Source organism: Penicillium rubens, assembly GCF_028828025.1.
Source record: "Penicillium rubens strain IBT 27055 chromosome Unknown utg000002l_segment0_segment0, whole genome shotgun sequence".
In the NCBI taxonomy this organism is placed as follows: domain Eukaryota; kingdom Fungi; phylum Ascomycota; class Eurotiomycetes; order Eurotiales; family Aspergillaceae; genus Penicillium; species Penicillium rubens.
In genome coordinates this window covers 536,993-562,434 of record NW_026890600.1, presented here as the reverse complement: position 1 = coordinate 562,434, position 25,442 = coordinate 536,993, and the positions used below count along the sequence as shown (strand labels likewise).

The window sequence follows — 25,442 nt, the reverse complement described above, 5'->3', positions numbered from 1 at the left end:
ATTACCGACGCCGATGCCGGCGCACTGTTCGCCATTCGGTCCCGGCCCGAAGTGGCAGAAATGAAGTTACGTAGTACGCCGATCAACGCTTGTTGATCTCACCATGCTAACTATACAAGCCACCCTAAAACACCATTCAAATCAATAGAAGAAACCCATGGATAGATGGCAACTAAGGTTTTCACAAGTGGTCTATCCGATATCATCGGACATTCATTTAACTATGCAATTGTGGACAAGTCAATTCCCGAAACAGAAGAGCGAGTCGTTGGGTCTCTCAGCATCAATCAAGTAGATCCCTTCCGGAGATTGGATACGCATTGCATCTATCGCCACGTCGAACAGTTGACACTGGAGATGTTAGTCCGGCAGAGCCCGAGAAAGGTTTTTGCTCTTTGCGAAAAGAGGAATGCTGGGAGTTTCAGTGTGCTAGAAAAGTATGACTTCAAGATCGGGGGTGATTGCCAAGAAGAGGCAATTGACCTTTTTATTTTTGCGTTGGAGCGGCCATGAGTTCGGCAATAGTACCGAGTGCTAGAACCAGTCAAGTCGGGGTCGTCGAAGAAAGACATATACGTTTCCAGGGATATTCCTGAGTTAAATAATTTGGCTGAAAAATAATTGCCGCTTTCCAAAAGAGCAGACATTGGTCAAATATGTACACGCGGCGTATCCAAGAATTAGATTTCCCTCTCGCAATGATTATAATATATGGGTAGTAAATAAATGTGCTCAATGGCTCGCTTTCGCTGCTTCCAGGATCACATCAGCTGCCTTCTCGGCCACCAAGAACGTGGAGAGAGCAGTGAACGTTCCAGGAATACGGGGGTACACAGAGGCATCCACAACGCGAAGGCCCGAGACTCCACGGACTTGGAAGTCCGAATCCAAAACAGCCATAGGATCATCATCGGTTCCAATAGGGCAAGTGCAAGAAGCATGGTGACCCCAAGCCGTATCCTTGATGTAATCGTGGATCTCCTGATCAGTTTGGACATCATCACCAGGGAGCACTTCAGCTACATCAACCACCTGACGGTCGAAGGCGCCACGCGCAACACCAATAGCCTCAGTAATAGCCTCCAAATCCTTTTCATAGTCACCAGAGCCAGTGTCAAAGTAGTTGAAAGTAATGTCGGGCATATCGAGCGGATCAGCAGAGCGGAGCATCACAGTCCCAGCTGTGTTACGAGGGTGGGCTTTCAGAAGCGCCCAGGTAAACCAGTCATGGCGCTCGGTGATATTGACACCGTATCCAGGGAAATATCCACGGAAGTTAATAGGTCCGCCGAACACAAACACATCGAAGCTGTCATCTGCAGTCACGGAGCTCTTGTACAACATAGCAGCCCCGAATCCATTAGACGAGTAAATGCCGTGGTTACCAAGGACTGGGTTATTCCAACGGTCCAGACAGGGATCATCACCATGATTGAACGTGCATCCATCAAGGGCGGTGAAGTTCTTCGGGACATGACCTTGTACCGCAACCTCGTAATGGTCTTGCAGGTTCGTTCCAACGCCGGGAAGGTTAGAGATAACCTTGATTCCAAACTTCTGCAGCTCCTCTCCTGGTCCAATACCACTAAGCTTCAGAATCTGGGGCGAGTTGTATACACCGCCGGAGACAATCACCTCGCGCGAAGCTGTCGCTGATCCTGGTGTTCCCTTGCCCGCGGTCTTGGAGCGGGGACTGGCGCTATACAGATACTTGCCGTCTAGAAATTCGACGCCCGTAGCGCGCGGAGGGGTGCTTTCGTCAAAGGTGACCTTGGTCACATGGCAGTTCATACGGATGTCGAGAGGGAACTTCTTAGACCCGTCGGCATTCTTTGCATCCCTAACGGCAGTCACAAACTCGCGAGGTCCGTTACGAGAGCTTCCATCCGATGATATCGGAACTTGATAGTATCCCGGTGTGGTATCGCGGTGGACTCCGGCCGAGTTTGCGTCTCCAGCGAGTAGGGTACCGAGATTGAAAACTGTATTCGTCACATTGCCTAGCGAAAATGCTCCGCCAAGTAGCAAACTGAGAAGTTGGGGATCTTTCAGAACGATATCTAGTGGTGCGGTCTCGGTGCTTAACCAACCATCGTAACCGTGGCCCTTAAGCAACGGCAGAAGATAGCGATTATTCTCTATACGCTCCATGTACTTGCGCATGTTGTCGGGTGACCACGACGCATCCCCGGTGAGTGTGGCAAGGTAGTCGAAGTCGGAGTCGTGTGGGTAGACGGTAACCAGCGCGTTGTGCGCGGTACAACCACCAAGGGTTCCGGTACGGGGATAAAGTGTGCCTTTCATTGTGGAACCGGCAGGTGGGTTCAAGCCAGTGTAGTCCTGGCCATCGGGAGTCTCGTACGTTGTCTTGAAGTCGAGCTTTTGCCGAGACTCATCGGCGTAGTGCTTGACGTAAAAGTTCCATGCCAGCGCTTCATCCTCAGAAGCTGCCGCGGAGAAAGCGGGAACGGTATAGTTCACATTCGCTCCCTGATCGTCCCCAGCTTCGATAAGAAGGGTGTTGTGACCTGCCAAGGCCAGTCGCGCTGCTAAAGGACCACCTCCTGCCCCAGAGCCGACCACGATGTACTCATAGCCTGATAGCTCAATAGCCTTGACGATGGCAGAAAACGCCGCCACGCCGAGAAGGCGACCAAAACGCATGACAAATGTAGCGCTATGAGGCGACCACGGGGCCAAATGAGCTGAAAGTGGTCGACCAAAACGCCGGGTCTCATTGTCTTTATATCCGTCCCGTGCTTAGCACTGGGGGTATATTAACTCAATGCCATGTCATTTTCTGTTGGTAAAGCCCAAGTCAATAGTCAAGCGAGATTGAGTTTTTGGCGATCTAATGCAAGCCTCGCATATCCTATTGGCAGCGACTGGCTCTAACCCCACTGTAAAGACCCCACGTAGGCGTCGATGTTCGCGGGGTGCTGGCATCCTCACGATGATCACACTGCGCTCGTCAGCCTCCAAGCGATGGCATATCAGTGGATGCCACTAAACGGCTTTCGCAGGATGGAGAAAGTCGGGATTGACATGGTCACCGAGTGTTATTGTCAGGGACTGCAACAGCAAACACCAGGGAAGGTGGAGTCCCACGACAATCCCATTCTCTCATGACAACACTTTATCATTTTGACCTACGCCGCTAACATAGAATGCAAAGAATACTGTTTTGATGTAATATTATTGAAGGCTACGTCAAAACTTCAAAGATGGCGGCTGAGACAGTCAATGTGGCGTGAGGTTCCACTATAGGGGCTTATATTTAATGGGGGAAAAGGAACTGGAGATCATGGGGTACAACATATATAACTATAAGACATACCTCGGCTGTCCTTTTCTCCCTCTTTCGACATTTTTTGCATATTGTGGCTAATGCTAACCACTACAATCAAAGTCACTATCGAAGCCATTGCCATCCTGTTATAAATTCCCCGTGCGGACTTCGTCTGAAAAGGTGCCTATTCGCCGTCCTATCAAGAATTTGATATGCTCCTGTGATATTGCCTTATACCATTTACACTGACGGGTATGCTCCGTATGCTTACCCGGACTGCACTCGACAAAACTACTGCAGTGCTTCATGAAGCCGGGGTCCAAGGCCGGAAATTAGGATCGACACTTTAGCAATCCCATTTCCCATCATAATATAAGCAATTATTTATCCCTCCAGGGCAGCTTAGGTACGGAGTGGACCATGTGGTACTTCGGCTCGAAATGTGGGGAACCCGAGAAAGGGATACCGTCGTGGAGCGTTCATGTTGAACATTTCAGGGTTCCATAGTCATTCTAGTAGAGGATACATGTCCCACCGACATCAGGGAGGGGATCCACCGACAACGCGCCAAGCGGGGTGGGCACACTTGGCACAGCCAGTACCAGCCAGAACAGCCCGCCTCACCTCGCTAAGAATCACAGGCAAGCAAGCCCACTAGAACCGAAAGTGGTCGCATGTCCCGAGCATCCTTATGCCGCCATCGGGTCCGCGTGCGGTTACACAATGTATTGTATGTCCTGATCAGGGAGCCCCATTGAAGAGTGAATCCCTCGAAGACTGTATCCCACCGACACTTCGACGACAAATGGTGGATATTGGAGGAAAGAGGGGCTTTTTATCAGGACAAGACCACGCCCAGCCACCGGTTCAACCCACCGTTACTGTTTAATTGCGTGAAGATAAGCGACAACCTCTTGACTCAAGATGTTGTCACGGCAAAGTTGATCGACAGACTCAACAATCCATGTCTGGCAATCCCTCTGAATGACTTTCCTACCTGGTTTGATCTAGAACACCCGGATTAGCTTACGTATCTTAGTGAAGAAATAGAGCTCTATGCACGGATTTTCCTAGGGCCAGGCACATCCATGGCATGCATTCGAGGGTCCTATTTAGGGATACAGCTGTATTAGACTTACCCCGTGACTGACTGTGTTGAGGCTTTTCCCTGGAGCTTTGATTTGGTAAACACTGCTCTCGAAGGGACAGACAGGCGAGTGGTCGACCTCGTATTTTCCGTCGTTAAGCATAGCTTTCTCGTCAAAGTACTCCGCGTCAACCCATTGCAGTGGGACCCTTGTTGAAGGGATGTCGTCGGTTGTTTGCAGGTTTTCACTCCGCTTAATTTCGAACTCAAAGCCACTTCTCACGTTGCCGGTCGCGTGTATCTTTACACCGATATGAGGGTCCGCGTGCGACTGAACGAAGTATGCCCAGTGATCTTTGAAGGGCGACCCGTTCCAGATCAGCAACTCGACCAGGAAAGCCCCAGTGGGGCCTTTCAGCGATACCGCCGGCTTGGGGTGAGATATGGAAGTATTCATAGCGGGGCGGAGAAGCGGAGAAGAACGGACTTGAGGGAAGAAAACAAAGATGGAAGAAAGCGATGATCTGAAGGTTCAGTTTTTTACGTATGTAGTCAATGTCCTTCGATAAAACAGTACCGAAATGTTTGGTTCCTGCCTATGTATGTGGTAGCCCGTGGTTGCCTGCTTCTTGCCTTGAGTATCAGGCCTCAACTTTATTCCATTTCCTTCCTTCCTACATCGAACTTCACGTCGGATGAGACTGCGAAAGTTCCCATTCTTCTAAAAAGTCCTGTTTGTCATTACCTCTCCTTCACACACCATCCATCTTCAACATCATACATACACCGAGTCCAGTTCCTTCAAGAGAGACCAACCCCATCATTATCCAAGCTAACAGAGCTTTGATAAACAAGGTTTCTAGCTAAACATATACACCAATTCAACCGTCCACCCTCATCGCGACAGTGCCATCTTGGGATCGTTGAAAAAAACACAAAGCAAACGTCCCGAAATCGGAGTTTGAACCAAGGACGGCCCATGAAATCTCAGAGCCAAGAATCTTCCTTTCTGCTCTTGGGAACGCAATCCTGGCCATTTTCTGCCATTTTCATAGTCGTTCATCCACGGGCCCGGGGCAAGGACCTGATGACTATCGAGTACGAAAACGAATAAATAACAGCAGACAAAAGGGCGCACAGGTGCTCCAGTCTCTATAAATGCCGGCATGCAGTTATACCAAAAGCAATGATGACCAGAAAATGATTGCTGGGTAGATGACCTGTTCGGTGAGATATGTCAACAAAGGCAAGGGACCTCCCACGCAAGGCGAGCCACGCACGCAGTGATTGTGACCAATGATATACTAGGCTTATACATGACACATGGCCCGGGTCACCACAATAAGTCGGTGCTGTCATTTGAATCTTTGACCTCAATCCTGTTTACTCTACACTCCGCGAGTATCTACATTTACCCTGCGGAGATCGCGAACTGGTCAAATCCATTTATCGAGTAGGTTCCGGTTTGTATGGGGCGAGATACTTTCCATTTCCAAGTACCGGGATTATGTATTTTTCTCTGGGAATTTCAGGCAGCTGTCCATGATATGTATGGGGACACAATATGAGAAAGATCTAGAGATTTCCATTGCCTGTGAAAGGGAAGAAGTGGGGGCGGGAATACTGCCATGGAAGTGGAATCTTGAGATTCGGCTATGACTGGCCAAAATTTATCAAACCAGTCAGAATCAGTCTTGTGTGGAGCTCTAGTTGGACACACAGCTTCCAAGGAGGCTATGCATGCATGGTACATGTAGCCTTACAGGTCGTACCCACATGTCGCAAACCTGAGCTGTGAGCCAGGTCACAAGCTAAGAAAACTAAAATAGTTTCCTCTTTCCCCCATTCTACTGCTCGATCGAAAAACTCCAGAACCACTCCGGGATAATGAACAGCGATAAGTGTGGTCACAGCAGATCTGAAAGCCGCGTACACCCGGTGCGGCTCAAGAGATTGATAGCCTCATGGATTAGGCATCGACCCACATTATCAGGATGCGTGATATTCGTCTGCGCAATTATAACGATTATAAAGTTCGGTCATTTGAATGAAATTTGGGATACAAGTACGAAATTACATTATCAAATTGAGACTCCATGCTGATACCAGTAGAAAAATCAGCAGAAAAGGCAGAGAAGTCCGCAGCGCTATCTGAACTTGTTAATAAAACCCAAAACTACGACGCAAATTCCACAAAGGTCGCGCTTGTAATACCAAAGATGCGCTCAGATGATCTGAGATGGCTTCGTGATTATCTTCAAACGCAGTAAGCAGAACCTCTCCCCATTGCAGGCGACCATACTAATTGGCTGCCCACGGTCAGAACCGACAACACTCCGTTTATTTACACCATGGACAAGAAACCCGAGACAGAACTGCTTGTGGCACACTCCTCTCGCGGTCGCGAGGCATCCGCTTATCTTTCATTCATTGTCGACCAATACGACGAGCTCCCTGCATACTCAATTTTTCTTCACTCCAATCCGGAGCAGTGGCACAACGATTTATTTGGCCCCCAAACAAGCAGCGTTTTGAAAAGCCTGCGCCTCGAAGCTGTGGATGCGATGGGGTATTTGAACCTGCGCTGTACGAATAACCCAGGCTGTCCGACTCATATCAATCCCAATAGCCCCACGCAGGCAGACATTGACAATAATGATCCGCGTGCAAAATTTCCAAGCATATACAAAGGCCTATTTGGGGACGAGGCGCACGTTCCGGACCACATTGGGGGAATTTGCTGTGCCCAGTTTGCGGTCAGCCGAGCACGCATCTGGCAGCGACCCAAAAGCGATTATATCCGTATGCTAAACTGGATAGACGAGAAGAGTGTGCCGCTTGTTGATGATTACGGTGTTGGCTGGGTGTTTGAAACTTTGTGGCATATTGTGTTCGGTATGGAAGGGATCCAGTAAGTGCCTTGTGGGATCTCGGGAGAGACAGTCCTTGACTACGTGGATGCTAACGACTGTTTTGTCTTCAGTTGTCCTCTTTACGAGCAATGTCGGTGTGATAACTACGGATGGGTAAGTGGGAATTGACGCGACTGAAACATGGATTTAGACTTACATTCCTAAATAGTGTGGGCCTTTGCCATCGGGCGAGACTCTTACGGCCATCGCGGCACCACAAAAGAGTCAACTGAAATACAGATATGGTTGAATGCTACAACGGCACAGAAGGTGCACATGGCCTTTTCCATACGCACAAGGCCAAAATTGTCATTGTTTCCTTGGTATCTTTTACTGTGAGGTATAGCATTTATGTAGCTCGTGGCTGATAGACTAACCGTATTATGTGTCGCATATGCTCATCATACCTAACTCACAGCGTGGTATGTATAAATCTAGATGGAGTCTTTTTTTCTTATTGGTTGTGGAGTTAAAATGGGGCCCCGGGGACCGGCTCGGGAACGAGCAGAACCCTACCATCTGTGGCTAGTTGGGCTCGGATTTACTTGTCAACTCCGAGATTCTTATGTCCATCCTCTACCTTAACCGTCAACTCCGATGCTTACATCTATCCTTCGGCTACCTAGCTATCTCCCGCTATCTCCCGCCCGTAGTCCGCTTACTCCGGGGCTCTCATGAATATATAATCTAGTGTCGGGCGCCCTTATGGGGCAAAAACCAGATCATTACCATCAATCATTTCTTTCATTATGTCTACAGAGCCTGTCACAAGTGTCGCTATTGTTGGAGTAGGTTACCGCCTCATGTCCTGCGTTTTGCGGGGCCCTCCTAGAAGCAATCGCTAACCATTATCAGGCTACCGGCCGCATTGGTGGAGCCTTTGCTAAGTCGCTCGTGGAAACAGGCCGGCATGCAGTCACAGCTCTCACCCGCAAAGACAGCCAGGGAAAACTTCCCGATGGAGTCCGTGCCATTCAGGTTAACTACGACGATGACGAGTCACTTGTCAAGGCCTTGAATGGCCAACAATTCCTTGTGATTACTCTCGGCGTCCGAGCCCCTGATGATCTTCATGCTAGGATTACCGCAGCTGCCGGAAAAGCTGGTGTCCCCTACATCATGCCCAATGCGTACGGATACCCTATCAGCCCTGATGGTGTGAAGGATGAAGATCCATACGGAAATCTTGTTCTCGGTCGAATTCGTGACGCTCAAAATGGTGTCTCGTCCTCAGTGACCCTACCATGTGGTTTCTGGTACGAATGGAGCTTGGCAGCCGGAGAGCAATGGTTTGGCTTCACTATCAAAGACCGGAAGGTGACATTATTCGACGACGGCACTCGCATAGTCACCGTCAGCACTTGGGACCAATGTGGCCGTGCGCTGGCCGCTCTCCTCAGCCTGCCAGAATCGGGACCAACCCCTGCGCTTGCCGACTTCAAGAACAAGGAAGTCCTGATCAATAGTTTCCGCGTCTCGCAGCGAGATATGCTCGATAGTTTGCATCGTGTCCTAGGCACCACAGACTCTGACTGGGAGATTAGTTACGAGAGTGTGGATAAGCGCCTTGCAGACGGCGCCGAGGAGATGGCTAAGGGTGTTTTTACTGGGTTGCCTAAAACGCTTTATGGGAGTGTGTTTCTGCCAAGCAACAAGGAAGCTGATTTTGCAGGGACAATGGAGTTGGCAAATGATATATTGGGGCTGCCTAAAGAGGATTTAGATGAAGCGACTAAGAGGGCGGTCGATATGGTGGCTGCAGGATGGAATCCCTTTGCTGGGGTATAAATCTGGCCCACATTCCTGACCATATTATTCCTTGGCAACAGTTTTATCATGCACTCTTGTCATGCACTCGTTGATTAAAGACGTGGTACTACACATATATATTAGTTTGCCCCGCTGCAGGAATGTTCCTACCAGGTCAAGAACTCTCATACTCATCTAGTTTATCATACATTGTTGTCCAAACTAATCATCCGACTCCCATGGCTATTATTTGTGTAAATGAATATATCTGTAAATAAGAAGGCTGGCGTAGATGGCAGATGTTCTCCCGCGGTCGTTTTCAAGCTCGTCTCAATGACGTCACAACGAAGCTGATCTCTTATCGATAATCTAATCGTCACCTTCCCACCCCCGGTCGATTTTCCAAAACTCATTCTGTCCACCCCATGCTGCGAAAGACGTGTAGCCTACACCATGTCCGAGAAGATTAAAGATGCAGTGCTTGCTGAAGCGAAGAATTCTCAAGCAGTTGTTCATGATGTGATTACATCTGGCGCATACTTGTACCCATTCAAGGTAAGTAGCGATGCCCTCCGAGGAGTGCTTTCCGACCGTTTCTAACCACGGATTCTCCTAGGGAATCGTCTACTTCGCAACCCACAAAGACCTATGGCGCCCTTTTATCTCTCGCGCCGGCCGAACTATCACACTGGGAGTAGGCGTCACGAGCGCCATGTTCTTCTTCACGTACATGCCGCAGATGGCCATCATGGCCTTCACCAGCGGTCCATTGGCTGCTATTTCCGCCGCGATCCTCGTCCTTGGTGAAAGCTCTGCCATAACAAACGTCCTGTCACGTTCATTCCTTGTCGAAGACGCCATGATCGACACCTTCGATGGCACCCTGGTCGCGCGTGGCCAGGAGCCACTCGTAGCACAAGGACGCCAGATGAAGTCCCGATCAGGGAAAGATGCGATAGCTAGACTGGGTAAGATATTTACTAAGCCTCTTGCGCAGCTGAACCCACGGGCGCTCCTGCGGTCGTTGCTCTACCTGCCCCTGAACCTCATTCCCGTGGTCGGGACGGCGTTGTATATTTACATGCAGGGGAAAAGAGCAGGACCAGTACTTCATGCCAGGTATTTCCAGCTCAAGGGCTGGGATTCTACGATGCGAGATGAGTGGGTTAAGAAAAACCAGGGCGCGTACACTGGGTGCGTAAATTCCATCTCGTTCCCTTCCTTCCCGGCTGGTATGTAGTCAAAAGCTAATTGTCTCTTCAGACTTGGAATTGCAGCCTTTGTCTTGGAAATGGTGCCATTTGCCTCGATTGCATTTTCGTTCACGAACACTGTTGGTGCGGCTCTCTGGGCTGCGGACTTGGAGAAGGTAACTAAGTAGCCTCTCCAGCAAACTCAACTAATTGTGAAAATTGTGAAGCCTGGAGATTGAACAAATTTTTGTGGTCTTTATGCAAACTGTGTAAAATATAAGATTAAGGTGTTGTTTAATTTCTTTAATTTCTATATCTGTTAAGGATGTGAAACATAAGGTGACAGCTCTACTTTGTCAATGATTCCAAGTCTAGAGGTTCCAAGGTTCCAAGGTTGGTTCTCAGGTCGCGGATCCACGGTTGCCCCAAAGCTTGGCATAGCTTTATTCAGAGAGAACGTGTCGAGGGAATTTAAAACTAAATATCAATGCATTTGTGTTCATTCCATGAATCGAGTAGCAGAACACAGCAACAAACTCACTAATCTTCATAATCCTCCCAGTCGTCCTCGTGGTTCTCTTTGATACTGAAAACATCTTCAATAAAATGGACCAAGGCTTCCAAGAAAAGTTCATCTCGTGGGACATAATGTGCCCCTTGGAAAACGTATACAGCGGTATTTGTGCTTGAATCACGAAGTCGCAGCGATGCAGATTCAGCAATAATTGTATCAATGCTGGCGATAGCAAGGAATATCGGTGTCTCAATCTTTGGGCTATACAAGTCGTTGTAAATAGGATTCCCGAATGTGAATCCACAAACTGCAACCACGAACTTCAAAGGGGGGTGGTCCGTCTATGAGGGGAAGAAAGTTAGCTACCCTGGTACCACTCGGGAATATTCATGTCAACGATGGTTCCCCCTACTTACGTCGAACTTGAAATTGCCGATCGAGTGTCTTTTCTCCAAAAGAGAAGCAATTATAGCACCCATAGCAGCGCCCATCGAGAATCCAATGATCCCCAAGAATGGGCCATTTCTCTCAATATAGCGGAAGGTATCGTTGACAGACCGCTCAAGGCCACAGGCATAATCATCCGGATTATCGGCTTGTCCCCATGCCCACAGGTGGTTACTTTCTCCTGGGAGTTGATCACGCTTAGCAGGCCACCTGCCTGAAGGATAGTGAAACTCGACCACGTCGGCGGAACCTGAACTTGGATCTTGTTGTAGAGCGTTGAGTATAGTATCTGTTACTCGAGGCTTCAGATATTCGGTCTTGCATTGGAGCGTGTGTCCAGACTGGGCGTGGCCTGTAGGAAGAGGCGAACAACTTAGAACACTGGTTCAAAATTGTATAGAAATTAGGGATATTTCACCATGCAGCATCAGAATCTTTGGACGTGATAGCATAGCCGATTGGGCCGTTGATTCCGAGTCCATGTTGATGAATGGGCAGATAGAGAGGTATGGATATTTGGGACCAGAGATACTTTCTCTTGTATCGTCTTTGGGCCTTTCAAATCTGAGTAGCATTCAGCTTATAAAACAAATGTAGGCTTGGCAGTCCTCCAATGTGTATTGCATATGTGGTGTTGAGGCTAGGTGGGTGACACAACAATTAGTACATGAATGATGATGGCGAGATTTACTAAATAACACATACATGAAGGACTGCGTGCAGCCACACAAAAGCCACCGGATTCAGAATTGCCACGAGTTTTGAGCCACAACCTGGGTCAGGCTGAATAATTTGGTGGATGACAATATCGATTGTGTTACCCAAGTGTGAAGAACGGCCGATAAGAAACAATGCAGTGGCCCCAACAAGGCAACAAACTTGCGTAATTTAGGAGAATTGATGAACTTCCAGAATCGAATAGAGTTAAGTTGGTGCTTTAACTCGTTGAGAAGAAGTGCCAAAGCGTACCCATGTCGGATATGATCGACGACAATGGCTCGTTGTAGCCATTATTTTACCTTAATGGTGTAATAGAACAATGCAATCACAGCGAGTAATCTTCTATTATTTTCTCACGTACAACATCTTGTGGTCGTGGCGTGGCCTTGGTATGTAAGGATGTCCAGTTTTTGAAATTTGTTTACACTCAGGCTTACGTCCATATAAAACAATAATCTAAGCATTTGAGCGTATACAATGTCAAAGCTAGCTGTGTGCGTTTGTGTGTGGGTATGTCAATGTGGTACGCTTCGCCTGAAGTCATACATAGAAAGATTTTGGGCTTAAGATAAGCAACCGGAGTCGAAAAATCAAAGTTCCAGGGTAACACAGTTGAGCCACAACCTGCGAGTGTACCTCTCGGTGAACCAAATCCAGGAAGTGGCGATGGGTGCACTGCAATTCTGCATAGCCTAGGTCTATTTCCCACTGACCGAGTTTGCTTGCTCCCGAGGCTCGCAAATAGGAAAGTCCAACCGGGCCCTTCGTAGTTTGCATGTCGTAGCTAAGAACGTAGATAGCCCACGATACCTCTATATAGCCAGATGCACGCATGACCAACTCATGTAGCTTGTTCAGCAGGTGCTATTCCCAGAACTTTCTCGAATTCAACAAGACAAAGATCGTCCGGCAACAGGAGGCTCTCAAACTTCTCGCGAGGAAAGGGGGTTGTTTCGCCCGTCATTTTGTATCCATGACGCGAATACCACGAGATAAGTTGCTTGCGATTCGAAAGGGTGTTTAATCCCAGCGTCGTAACACCCCAAGTGCGTTGGCAATAGTCTTCAGCGTATGCCAAGACCTGTCGCCCAATGCCGCCGCGCTGCTTGCTTGTATCAACGGCAAGCATGAAGAGACGAGCGTAGTTTGCGTCGCGCTTGGAAGTTCCGATCGAGCCGAGAAGCGTATTTTCATTATTGGTTGCCATTAACACGACACTGTCCGGTTTGGTGACCATGGCAAGAACTTCTTGGACATCGAGGCGAAAGGCTGATGAGAGGCCTAGGTCATCTGTCCAGCCTTTCCTGCTGTCCTCGGTGCGGAACGCAGATTCCACCAGTTGCTGAAGTTGAGCCGCATCGTCTTCGGTCGCGACACGAAAATTAAGCTCGTTCATTTTTGGCTGCAGAAATGTTCGAAGATTTCAATATGACACGTGTGAGTTCATGAACTCTAGCAGAAAAGTGTTGGTTTTAAATATCTTTGCGAAGGGGGTAGTTAGTCCGAAATCGAGCCATGTAGCAATAAGGGCGTGAGGGCGGCTGAAAATCCCGCACAGGGCGTAAGATTTGGGGGATGTTGTGCTTCTCCTCAAAAGTACGGCTAATGAAAGCTGATGAAGCTAAGATATTTTCAGGTGAATGGTGGGAATCCAATCAAAAAGACCACGGCCTAAGAAAGACAAAGAACACACTCCCGTCAGCGACGCATGGTCTGAGGTTGACCCAGGGACCCGAGCCCGACAAGTCCCTCTCATGTTCTAGTGTGCATTGATAGAATACAATACGCGGAAGAATTAACAAAAGCAACCCGAGGTTTATATCGATGTAGAAGGACGCGGTGGAGCTTGACCGCGAGATGGAATGCACGCCTGCCCAGGTGCCCAGGTGTGTAATACGGATCACGTCATCCATCGACAGCCCCAGACATTCACACGCTTGGACCACATTCCCTTATTTTCCTCCTAAGACAGTGCCAATATATAAACATCCACCATGACCACGGCAGCGGTATTCGGTTGCACAGGAGCAGTTGGCTCTCAGATCCTGGCTACACTCCTGGCGTCGAACGCATTTTCATCAGTGAAGACTATCTCCAGGAAACTTCCGAATGCGAAGGCAGCTAAGCTCGAAGAACTCGAGGAATCCGATACCACAAAATGGGGAGGTATAATCTCATCTCTGTCCCCCAAGCCGTCAATGGTTTTCAATGCGGTCGGTACTACGACAGCGGCAGCGGGCAGCATAAAGAACCAGTGGAAGATCGATCATGATTTATGCGTTGAGAACGCACGAGCAGCTAAGGAAGCAGGCGTGAAGACGTACATTTATATTTCTAGTGGAGGAACTAGAAGCTTTCTCTGGGGCTGGGTTCCATACTCGAAGATGAAGGTTGGCGTCGAGGATGCTATCAAGGAACTTGGCTTTGACCATGCTATCATCCTGAGACCGGGGATGATTATCGGAAGGGAGGAGTCTAAGTCTTTTCTTTTGGAAAAGTTTGTGGAAGGCCTTCAGAGGCTGGGACAGGGTGTCCAAGATAAAATTGGTATGACTGCTGATCAATGCACGAATGCTCCCAAATATCCAGAGGCCTAACTCGGCGTGAGCAGGTCAAAACCAAACGACAATTGGTAGAGCAGCTGTAGCAGCTGCTCGTATGACCGAAGAGGGCAAAGCCCCGTCGAACTATTGGGTTCTGGAACAGGCTGATATTGTTAGGCTTGGTAGGGATGAGTGGAAGGACTAGGGTGCCAGCTCCTGGGGTACTGTGCTTTTTTGAATGTAGGAATTGTTTATATGTAAAGAGGTTGTAATAAGACAATTGACGAATCGTAAATGGCAAACATAATTTATTTATGTACATCAGGCACTAGCCAAGAAAAGACATTGGCATGGTATCAGTGATCATCAGCAGGCAAAAGCAAATTGACATGAAAAGAGGATATATTAGAGAATAGAAGGGGAGGAAGAGAAAGACCGAACTCTGAAAGAGCCAATGTCGCCGGGGTGGAGACATTGAGGCCAGTCCGAAGAGGACGAAGCCGAGAAAACCCAAGCAGTGCTTGTTGGGGATCTTTATGCCGAGGAGCCAAGTAATGACCTAGGCGAGATCACTTGTTTTCTACTATGGGAAGAGTCTGATGATCATGCCAGATGAACTGACCCTGATAGTGACTCTGGAGGGTTGACCGCAGGCGTAGATTCCCACGTATGCGTACGGAGACCAATTCCTCGCTGGCCCCAATCAAGACATCTTGAGATCGTCGACATAACCGAGGAATTCCCTCCGATCATCGCAAATGCGGGCATACTCCAACAGAAGTCGGTATGTGTAGATTTCCATGTCCTCCCTTCGAAGGACCTTCTCGCCCCAAGCTTTGCCAGCGAGGGCAATCTTACGGGCTGTCTCGTCGCGGCCGCCGAGGAAATAAGCCAATATTCCATAGATATCGATGTAGGTGGTATCCATGGGGACAAAGTGCACCCAAGGGATCAGTCTTGAGTCGTGCCACTCATTGTAGATGGTGGCTTTAATGGGAAGGGAAGTCGAGAGCATGAATCCGCGGTATCGGCCACTGAAGGAGTTGCCGTCAAGATCAGGCAGATATTTGAAGTTGTACATATCCTTCATTGCCATTCCAGGCGCGACCTCAAAGTATGGATCGAGATACGGACAAGTCGGATCGGCTTCATTATAAGGGGTGCAAACCAGGTGATTGAAGCCGGTGTCAGTATATTCTGAGAGAAGCTGTGGGATAAGACCGTCGCCCTTCAATTTGTAATCGGCATAGTTTGGAAGTCTGAAGTTGATACCGTGGCTTTGGTTCTTCTCAGCTTGAGCCACCGATGTTGCGTTCATCATCGACATGAACCGGTGGCGCTGGAAGCCCGTCCAGTTGGGCTCTCGAGCCCGGCCTCCAGTAGCAGCACCTCGCCATAAAGCCTTGTTTGTTTTCAATTCCCACGGACCACCGTGCTCATTCTCGCCACCGGAATAATGGTCATTCTGTGCCCAGTACATCGCTGGGGGGAGGAGAATCTCATTGTTCATAGGAAGCTTGGACCCACCAAATAGAGGCATCAGGTTGTGAGAGGTTGAAACGGAGATTGGCTCAAGGAAGGTTCCATGCAACACTTGCATCTCTGGGCGCACACACGGGTCCTTGGCCAGCGTATAGTTTGATACATAACCGTGGTAGGACATCCTCTCAAAGTTGTCATATTCCCAAGGAGGAGTACTGAAATCCACCATGGGCAGGGTGATGTTGCGTGCAGGGCTTCCAGGCGGGCAGCCAACCCGAGCCATCTCCCAGTAACCTCCCTCGCCGGGAACTGCAAATCCAGGATCATAAGGTTCCAGGTCTTCCTCGTCCCACTCATTTAAAGACATGTATTCGTGGACAACACCGCTGGGCTTCATCATAACGCGATTTGCCTGCTCTTTTTGCACGTATTCATTAATTTCCTCCCAGGGCACAACGAGTCGAGTCTCATCCATGACATTAATTGGCATGTCAAGATCGGGCAGTCCATCCTCCAATCTGGCGACCAGATCAAACCACGAGTCCATCCAATTTCTTGGTTCATCGGTTTTCAATATCGCAGTTTTGTTCCGAACGGTGATACGGGTCGGTATGCTTCTAGCTTGTCGACGCAATTCCTTCGGTTCGAGAGCCCAGTATGGAGTCAAATCGTGATAGATCTGATCGAAGAATTCTTCAATGATCAACGAGTCTTTCGACTTTGCGAGTTCATACCATTCTCCAAAACCAGGGGGAGGATGTCTTCCGCGGCGCGCTCGGTATTGATCTGCAGCGGTTTGAAGATCGTGCGCTTGTGTTCCCAAGAGTTCGTGTAGATCGGTCTCGGCGGTATCGATAAGAGCATCGATAGGGTGACTGCTGTTGTAGCCATTCCCTGCATGGAAGATCGGGGACACTGAGGCCTCATGTCTGGGTAAAATCCAGATAAGGGTGACGATGGAGATGACTGCGAGCAGGGCGACTCGGCCTGCGCGCGAATTCAATGTCGTCATCATATGCGGCATTCTGAAAGCGGGTATGTTCTCAACAATCTCTTCGGCTTGTAAGAATTTCGTCCGTGATAATCGCAAGCTGGCAGCTTGGTGCGATCATGCCGCCCCCTAGGACTGATTTCCCGGTGGTGGGTTACTAGCCTCGCGATGACCAGGGCTTAAGGTATAACGAATAAGGGGCGCACGGGTATAGGAAGTTCACTCATTCATATTCAAAAAAGGTCATTGATCAGGAGAAGGACAAGGACAAGGAAAAGGAGGAGGGGAGAGAGAAGCTCAAGATAGAGAAGAAGAGCACAACCTCACTATCTGACGGGATATTTCATTACTTACCTAACCGGAATAGGAAACCTTGGAATCTTGGTCCAAGAAAGCGTGGGCCATGTGGGTCCATCTGGTCATTTTAAGATAAAGATCGTCCACTCCGCCCGTGTCGGGTGGGGGCCACATTCTTTCCAATTCTTATTTTTATCTTATTTGATCCTACACCAATATGCTCGTCAGAAAATATATTGACAATATGAGACATAGGATATATCCAGGCAGTAGGCAGAATGGAATGTCAACTTTGGAAGTATGAAAATCACTACCGCTGGACCCATTCAAAATTGCCAAGACGTGGTTGGACCTACGGTTACATGCCCAGGTGACCTCATAGTCAAGGCGTAACCAGTTTACTCATAAACTCAGTTTCTGGTTTTTCTAGTGCTGTCATCGATATCCTTTCCCCCCTTTAGTGGTCTCCACCGCTCCAGAACTTCTTGCCCCAGGCACTATATGTGGCCTGAGGCATATATGTCTGAGCGTCTATTGGCGTCTACTCTAGTTATAGGTCTCCAAACAACCAATCAAGCGAAGCTATTGCGCAATTATATCAAGTGTTGCGATCTTATCGTTTCTCACAGAGCCGGACTTGCTGCCGACAGCCAATGCAGTTTGTCTTCCATCTGAATCTTTGATCCATTTCAGAGGACCAGGAGGCAGAGATTTCGATGAACCTGAGTTCAAAAGCTGCTGGATATTATCGTCAAGATCTGGCAGCATTCCATGGGTGAATTGAAATTCACCCCCGAAATTGGCTGGAATATTGGCATCGTCGATATACTCTCTAAGGGTAGGAAGGACCTCCGACTCCATGAGCACAACGATCTTTTCTGCAGTTCGAGGGTCGACCCAGGCCTTCAGGAACCTCCAAATAGTGCTATAATACGAGGGCGCATTGCATACCTATTATAATCATCGTTAGGAGGCATCCAAGCAGGCAATATCGATAGGCCAAGTAAACAAGCAACATACAAAGATACGTTCAATGGTTTCCGGGTAACATGTTGATAACAGCCAACTGATCTCTTGCGCAAAGGACCGCAACCCCCATGCTTGCTTTATACCCAAACTCGAGGCATCCACAACATAGATCGAATTGGTGACTGGAACTGACGGATTTGGCCTGTCCGTCATCATTGAGCAAAGTGGAATAACGAACCGCACGAGATGGTCATAGTACACAGAGGCCAGTTGTAGCATGTCGGGCTTTGGTGGTTCACCATTTCCTGATTTGGAATATATCCAGCAACTGTTCTTGCGTGACGTTTCCCAAAGTGCAACGGTATCTCTGTCCAGATTCTCCACGTCGAACATGCAAATAGGTAGCCCTTTTTTGTCCCTACGACCGGACCAGTGGGGGTACTTTATAGGCAGTCAGTGTATATTAATGCTCTTGGTCTCAAGCCATACTCACAAATTGACGGGCTTGTTCGAAATCGGAAATGTCGACTGAATCGTAAAGCCTGAGGATGTGCTTCTTTTCGCGGAATTCACATGCCTCCTGGAACTGTTTGAGAGCACCATCAGGGTCAAATTGACGCGCGACTAGAAATCGTCTAGTGGGGTCAGCACCAATAGAAAACAAAACTAAATTTCGCATACATAGCGCAACGCACAGAAGGGTGGGAGGGTCTGATATGCCATCACAGAGGTCCCGGCTTTCCAGACTCTCAGGCCGACTCAAGAAAACTTTTTCTTGAGTCGATTGAGTGAGTGCTTTGAATGAAGCCTCATGCTCAGACGGAATGCCGAAGTTTGGTTGAACAGCAGCCATGAGGAATGAAATCCGAGGATATAACCTTAGAATGATTCAACTACTTTCACCAGTCCTGTCAACGAAGGTGTAGGCGACGATCTCAAGTTGCGAACCTGTTACGCGGCCAGATTGATCAGCAAGTGGACACATGTCAATACCCCGCGATGCCCCCGCCTATCTTGGTCGATTGGGCATCCGCAGCTCACAGCAGGACTAAAGCTCCCCGAGTGGTTTCGAATATGGGTTACAACTTCCTGTTGAATTGTGAATTAGGTTGAATCTGTCAATTGTACGAAATGGTGCGAGATGAGAAAATCACAGTTGAAAATCCTAGCTGACTCTCTGTAAGTAAGATCCATGATGGTCTTAAGTGTTTTAACGCTAACCCTAATTCGGAAGTCCTACTATACAACATTTGACTCCTGAAAACAACCTTGGAAGATGAACTTCTATCTGTAACGGAGTATAGTCTGATGTTATATATGCCCGCTTCTGTACATAAAGGATCAGAGAACGTGAAATGGACATTTTAGGGTGTTGGGTGGATCACGTGACATCACGTGATGCCACCACAGGTAGATAGTCCCAGACAGCCTCTCACCTTCAGTCTCTTCTTTTCCCTCTCTGTCCATTTCAATACATACGATACTTTCTCTATTGCTTAGCATCGTAGTATTTCCATAAGGTTATAAGCACCTTACTTGTCAGCTGGACCACTGACAACTCTTTCTTTTGAAGCTTTACCTGAACCCTATCGTCGATCTCGGCCCGCGCCGCAGTTTGTCTCTACTTTTATGCGGAGAAAACTCTACACGTCCCGACCATTCGACTAATCAGATCTAGGAAACCTTCGACCCCGCCGGATAAAGCTCCGTTAAGCTTTACAATTGCACGCTAGATTTAAAAGCTCCGTCAAGCTTTTACATTAGTGATTCGAAAACATAGCTGATATCGATAGCGGCAATAAGGGGGACACTAACCCTTATCCCCTCGATATAATAGCTGACCCTTTAAATCCTATCCCTATTCCTCGCATCCCCGCCCCCCGAACTTCGATTCCGTCCGTTAATAACCCGATTCGCTTCACTTATAACGATAATAGCGATAACGAAGATAAGAAACCCTCTTATTAGGGATAAGGTCTCCCTAAAATTGCTATAATAAAACTATAGAAGGTGAAGGCGCTTAAGCACAACGACGCTAACCCCCGTATATAGAGATAGGCTATTATTTATTAGCTGATCCCCTATACGCTAAAGTGGCTGCTTGATAGCGATATTCCTAGACCGGATAAATCAAACCCTATATATAAGAGATAGAAGTATTAGTCCCGCTTGGTAGTAAGCTAGATATATAGCTAGATCGACACTATTCTATAAAGTAAAATCTGTAACCTTTTAAAGACTCCTAAGTACGCGGATAAGATATATAATAAGCTTATAACAATGACTTAAGGGAGTGATATACTTTAGATAGTATTTCTAGAGATACGTAAATTCGATAAGATAAAGAGATCGGATTATAACTCGGTAAGCGAGTATATTAAGGAGTATTAGAAGTAGTATTATATGCTTACTAGATTTAAGGCAGCTCCTTACCCTATACACGCTCTATCATAGGTTCTTACTAACCTCGAATTAGAAGTTAAGAAGGTTCACTTTATCATAGAGGAAGCTAGCAAAGTTGAGCCGAAGAAGATAACGCTCGAGAAGGTGGAAGAATACTAGAAGGCACTATAGGTAGTAGCAATTATAGAAGGCGTTACAAATATAGCTTCTAATACTAGCCGTAGTGGCCGTAGTAGTGGAAACCGAGGTAGTTGTGGAGGAAACCGAGGTGGCTAAAGTGGTTATAACACCGGTAACGATAGTACCTAGCCCGCTAAAGACCCTAATACTATTGATAGTACTATAAAGAAGAAGAAGAAAGGTCTCCGGAAGCAACCTACTAACGATAAAGACATTTATAACTACGTACGCGAGATACGTAATAGCACTACCTAGAAGGACAATAGTAATATATGCTCTTTCTACGGATTTGGACTATATACTATAAAGAGATACGCTTATCTTAGCGAGACTCCCCTATCTTTATAGGAGCCGTCTAGAAATCTCTAGGCTTATTCAAAAGCAATCTAGAGAGCTTAGAGATAGGAAGGATAAAGTAATATAGTTATCGCTGTAGTAAGCTCGGTGGATAGGACCAATAACTAGTTGCTTAACACTAGTTCTAGTAAGACTCTTATATATAATCTAGAAGATTTCCACACTTACTAGATAGATTATCCTAATCTCGCTTATATATATAAAGACTACTCTAGTAAGAGAGTGGTTACACTAGGTTATAGAGAGATTATTATATACGTAGCTCTACTAAATAGTAAGACTCACTCCTTTATAATAACTAGATACTATAGTCCCGGAGGATATAGGAAGCTCTTTAGTATATAGAAGCTTCTAGAAGAGTAGGATATTTCTTATAACACACGCACTAGATATCTGATAGATAGTAAGGGAGATATTATAGGATATGTAGATACGTCTTCTAGCGTCCTATACCTTGTTAGTCCTAAAGATAAGGATCTAAACGAAGTCCTATCTAACTCCGACTCTAACTTAGATAAAGAGGATATTGATATTGTGAATAAGGTGATAGCTTACGAAGTGTACCGACGTCTCGGTTATACCGGAAAAGCTCGTATTGCTTCTACGCTATAGTATATAGAGTAGCTAGGTGACGATAAATAGTATAGTATAGAGTATTTTAACTATAACGCCTATTTTCGTGGTAAATCGAAATAAAAGATATCTCGTGAACCCTAAGCTAGAGTGTAAGACGTAGTATAGAAATTCTATATTAATACCTAGCCAATTAAACCTATAGGACTAAATAGGGAGAATTACTAGCTACTAGTTATTAATAATACTACCCGTCTAATCGAGGGAATTATACTAAAGAATAAGAGCGATACTTTTTATAAGCTAACTACCTTCTATAAGAAGATTAAGCTAATTACTAGTAGATACCCTAGGATCTAGAGGATAGATAGCGGTACTAAATTTAAAGAGTTTATTAAATAGGGTGAAGCGAAGGGAATAACTTTCGAAATCATACCTCCGTATATAGTAGAGCTAAACGGCACTATAGAGCGTTTCGGCGGATATATTAATAATATATAGAGGACTATAATTATTAATACCGGTATATTAGAGGATATATAGCTATATGTAACGGAAACTACTATTTATATCTATAACAGACTAGTTAATCTAAAGACTAAGATCTCTCCGCTCACGCACTAGCGTGAAGAGCTAGAAATTGAGAATCCTGAACCCTCTCTTAAGCACCTTCGACCCTAGGGGTCTACCGCTTACGTGTATATTCCGAAGGTAAAGCGTGTGTAGGTAAGGAAAGCGGCTCCTAGAGCTTAGAAAGGAAAGCTAGTGGGATATAAGGGGGATGGAGGTTATATTTATAAAGTATGGGACCCTACTACGAAGAAGGTGATGACTTCTTATGATATCGGCTTCCTATAGCCTAGAGATAAAGACGATATAGGACTAATGCTAGTTCAACCCTATCCTGACCCTAAAGGACTAACGGATGATAGTGATAATACTGTCGGCTTTATGCTAATTTCGCTTATAAACGATAAGGAGGACTCTATACCTAAGAAGTAGTAGATAGTACGTGCGTAACCCGTATAGCTAGTATAGACGCTAGCTTAGCAGAGATTTGTGCAAACCCCTATTACACTGTCTACAATTCACCTTCCTACTATTTATAGAAGCGTCTCTACTATACTAGAGACACCGCGTGTGAAACTATAGTAAAAGGCTATTGCCGCACCCCCTATGCGTTAGTATAAGCTTTTTGAAACCCGTTTACCTATTGTTTATAAAGAGCCTATTATATCTGGAGCAAGACTAGACTTTGCTAAGGTATTAGAGCAAACGGTTTAGTAGGAAGCTTCATAGCAAGCTACCCTAATTTATCAGAGAAGGACTGATTTCGGAAAGAGACTTCGCGCATTTATAGCGCAGGTTTCTTAGCTAGCTAAAAGTATAAAGGAAGTTCGTAAAGAAGCTAATAACATTGAGAGAAATGCTATTACTAGGCAAAGCTCTGAAATAGCTATATTAGAGAGAACTACACCTTCCCCGGAGAAATAGAGAGCGGATTATCAATACCCTTTCTCTTCCCTAATTCAATAAGCTACTTCTCCGTAGCAAGCTCCGCAGCAAGCTCCTTAGCAGTCTATCTCTACATAGCAAGCCAGTGTGTCACCGCGTCGTGAGATCATATAGGCTATAGAGATAGTATAGGATACACCTTCTAGCAATGAAAATATGCCTATTATAGCGAGATCAGAGATATTACTAAGCCGTGAGATCATCTCAATTAAATCCTTACCTGACCTAATTGCATAAGACCCTACTACGCCGGTTCCCACCCCTCCCCGCCGATCGAGATGAGCGAATATCGGAATACCCCCCGAGCGATACTATAACCCGAAGTAGAAACTGCTCGCCGTTGAGTATAAGAAGCGAGACCGAGACGTATAGCGAGCTACAATAAGAGCAAGAGCGAAGGACTTAGGAGGTAATAACTTGACAGAGGGTGGTGGAAAGGGGTCTACGGGACCTAGAAGTATAGGATATAGTGCTACTACTATAACTACGTTAGCGGAAAAGGTTGATATCAATGAACTATTCCTTTATAATAGAAAGCTATTGTATGCAAAAGACGTTGATCTGCTATCTACCTATAAGTAAGCCTAGAAAAGCCCTTTTTAGACTTAATAGGAAGATACTATATAAAAATAGCTTGATGATCTGGTAGTAAAAGGGATATAGAGTCTGATTCTTAAACCGCTAAAAGCTAAAATTCTACCTAGATAGTGGAGATTTACTATGAAAACTAACACACGTGACGAAGTGTACGGCTTTAAAGCACGCTAGGTTATCTACGGTAACTTCTAGGAGAAGGATAGTAGAGAGACGTACGCCCCTATAGTGGCGGAATATATGATTAAGATAGTCTTTACTCTTATCGCTATCTATGGTCTTAAATGGAGATAAGTGGATTTCACCGTAGCGTATCTAAATGCTTTACGTGAAGATATAGAGACTGTCTATATGAGATAGCCTACCGGCTTCGAGTATGCTGACGCTTCTAGTGATAAGAACTAATAGGTGTGCACGCTTAACTAGGCGCTTTTCGGACTAAGGGACTTAGCTTACCTTTAGAATAAAGAGATAGATAGTAAGCTACGCTAGATTGGTTTTCACCCGCTTGAGGATAACCCCTATATCTATATGAAAGGCAAAGGTATGAATTTAACTATTATAATAATCTATATAGACGACTTTATTATTGCCGCGCCGTAGGATGAAGATATATAGTAAGTTGTCGATACGCTTCGCTAGTTCTATGATATAAAAGACCTTGGTGAACCGAAGTAGTATTTAAACTGTGTATTATATAGAGACTATACTAATAGGACTATCACAATGTCCTAGATAGTATATATCTAAAAGGTTCTCCGCACTACTAATATGTCTAGATAGAAAGACACCCCGCTACTAGCTATATAGAGAGAGGATATAGCTAATACTACAAACGTTCTTAACGATAAAGCCTTTGACTAGTATTAGTCTATTGTCGGTATACTAAACTAGTTAGCTATTAAGACGAGACCTAATATCCGTTTTGCTATAACCCGTCTTTAATATAGACTAGTAAAACTAACGTTTTCTGACTATAAAGTAATGCTATATATTATCAAATATCTCTATAGTTATATAGGCCTTGCTATTGTTCTAGGTAGGACTGATGAACTCCGTTTTCACGCGTATACTAATACGTCCTATACTGATTGGGAAGATAGTAAATCTACCGAGGGCTCGGTATGGTATCTAGCTAGTTCACCCGTTATGTGGGCTACTAAGAAACAGACAATTATAGCGAATTTAACCACTATCGCTAAGTGGTGCGCTCTTGATCAACTATATAGGGATACTATATGGCTAAAGAAAGTCGCTAATTCATTCTAACTTCCGCTCTGTTGTCCTAAAATCTATACAGATAATATCAATTCCCAGCTTCTTCTCTCTAAAAAGGGAGGAAAGTCAGCAAATCGATGGCTGACACTTCGATATTTCTTCGTTAAAGACGTAGTTGCACAAGGTCATGTTGATATTAAACGTGTTGATACCAAGAGAAATGCAGCTGACGGCTTCACGAAAGCTCTAGGCAAAGAGCAATTTGAGACCTTTACTAACCTGCTTGGTATGGTCTAAATTTACAACTATGATAACATGGAGTTTTTTGATATCGCACGCATGAGATGGGTTCTGCATAGAGATGCAGTCAGGTCTACGAGGGGGATGTTGGGTGGATCACGTGACATCA

General features: G+C 46.2%; 10 protein-coding genes across 10 annotated transcripts; 4 read left to right on the top strand and 6 right to left on the bottom strand.

Annotated features, from left to right (window-relative positions):
• Positions 1-732: 732 nt before the first annotated feature.
• N7525_002658 (GMC family oxidoreductase) lies at positions 733-2,664 on the bottom strand (the record flags this gene model as incomplete). Its single annotated transcript, XM_002559738.1, has 1 exon — positions 733-2,664. One exon carries the CDS (start codon positions 2,662-2,664, stop codon positions 733-735), a length of 1,932 nt encoding a protein of 643 aa, XP_002559784.1.
• A 1,503-nt stretch (positions 2,665-4,167) lies between these two features.
• On the bottom strand, positions 4,168-4,833 carry N7525_002657 (uncharacterized protein; the record flags this gene model as incomplete). The annotated part of the gene is made up of 2 exons (XM_002559739.1): positions 4,168-4,296; positions 4,429-4,833. 2 exons carry the CDS (start codon positions 4,831-4,833, stop codon positions 4,168-4,170), a joined length of 534 nt encoding a protein of 177 aa, XP_002559785.1.
• Positions 4,834-6,727: 1,894 nt separating this feature from the next.
• N7525_002656 (DUF3431 domain-containing protein) lies at positions 6,728-7,538 on the top strand (the record flags this gene model as incomplete). The annotated part of the gene is made up of 3 exons (XM_002559740.2): positions 6,728-7,287; positions 7,360-7,402; positions 7,458-7,538. 3 exons carry the CDS (start codon positions 6,728-6,730, stop codon positions 7,536-7,538), a joined length of 684 nt encoding a protein of 227 aa, XP_002559786.2.
• Positions 7,539-8,037: 499 nt separating this feature from the next.
• On the top strand, positions 8,038-9,076 carry N7525_002655 (uncharacterized protein; the record flags this gene model as incomplete). The annotated part of the gene is made up of 2 exons (XM_002559741.1): positions 8,038-8,076; positions 8,144-9,076. 2 exons carry the CDS (start codon positions 8,038-8,040, stop codon positions 9,074-9,076), a joined length of 972 nt encoding a protein of 323 aa, XP_002559787.1.
• A 414-nt stretch (positions 9,077-9,490) lies between these two features.
• N7525_002654 (uncharacterized protein) lies at positions 9,491-10,418 on the top strand (the record flags this gene model as incomplete). The annotated part of the gene is made up of 3 exons (XM_002559742.1): positions 9,491-9,592; positions 9,654-10,231; positions 10,301-10,418. The coding sequence occupies 3 exons, from the start codon at positions 9,491-9,493 to the stop codon at positions 10,416-10,418; spliced, it is 798 nt and encodes a 265-aa protein (XP_002559788.1).
• Positions 10,419-10,770: 352 nt separating this feature from the next.
• On the bottom strand, positions 10,771-11,673 carry N7525_002653 (uncharacterized protein; the record flags this gene model as incomplete). The annotated part of the gene is made up of 3 exons (XM_061212393.1): positions 10,771-11,085; positions 11,161-11,543; positions 11,610-11,673. The coding sequence occupies 3 exons, from the start codon at positions 11,671-11,673 to the stop codon at positions 10,771-10,773; spliced, it is 762 nt and encodes a 253-aa protein (XP_061069414.1).
• A 1,079-nt stretch (positions 11,674-12,752) lies between these two features.
• N7525_002652 (GNAT family N-acetyltransferase) lies at positions 12,753-13,307 on the bottom strand (the record flags this gene model as incomplete). Its single annotated transcript, XM_002559744.1, has 1 exon — positions 12,753-13,307. The coding sequence occupies one exon, from the start codon at positions 13,305-13,307 to the stop codon at positions 12,753-12,755; it is 555 nt and encodes a 184-aa protein (XP_002559790.1).
• Positions 13,308-13,905: 598 nt separating this feature from the next.
• N7525_002651 (uncharacterized protein) lies at positions 13,906-14,659 on the top strand (the record flags this gene model as incomplete). The annotated part of the gene is made up of 2 exons (XM_002559745.2): positions 13,906-14,458; positions 14,523-14,659. The coding sequence occupies 2 exons, from the start codon at positions 13,906-13,908 to the stop codon at positions 14,657-14,659; spliced, it is 690 nt and encodes a 229-aa protein (XP_002559791.2).
• Positions 14,660-15,157: 498 nt separating this feature from the next.
• N7525_002650 (uncharacterized protein) lies at positions 15,158-16,960 on the bottom strand (the record flags this gene model as incomplete). Its single annotated transcript, XM_002559746.1, has 1 exon — positions 15,158-16,960. One exon carries the CDS (start codon positions 16,958-16,960, stop codon positions 15,158-15,160), a length of 1,803 nt encoding a protein of 600 aa, XP_002559792.1.
• An 846-nt stretch (positions 16,961-17,806) lies between these two features.
• N7525_002649 (SEC14 family lipid-binding protein) lies at positions 17,807-19,046 on the bottom strand (the record flags this gene model as incomplete). The annotated part of the gene is made up of 4 exons (XM_061212392.1): positions 17,807-18,175; positions 18,245-18,634; positions 18,687-18,817; positions 18,875-19,046. 4 exons carry the CDS (start codon positions 19,044-19,046, stop codon positions 17,807-17,809), a joined length of 1,062 nt encoding a protein of 353 aa, XP_061069413.1.
• Between the last annotated feature and the right edge of the window lie 6,396 nt (positions 19,047-25,442).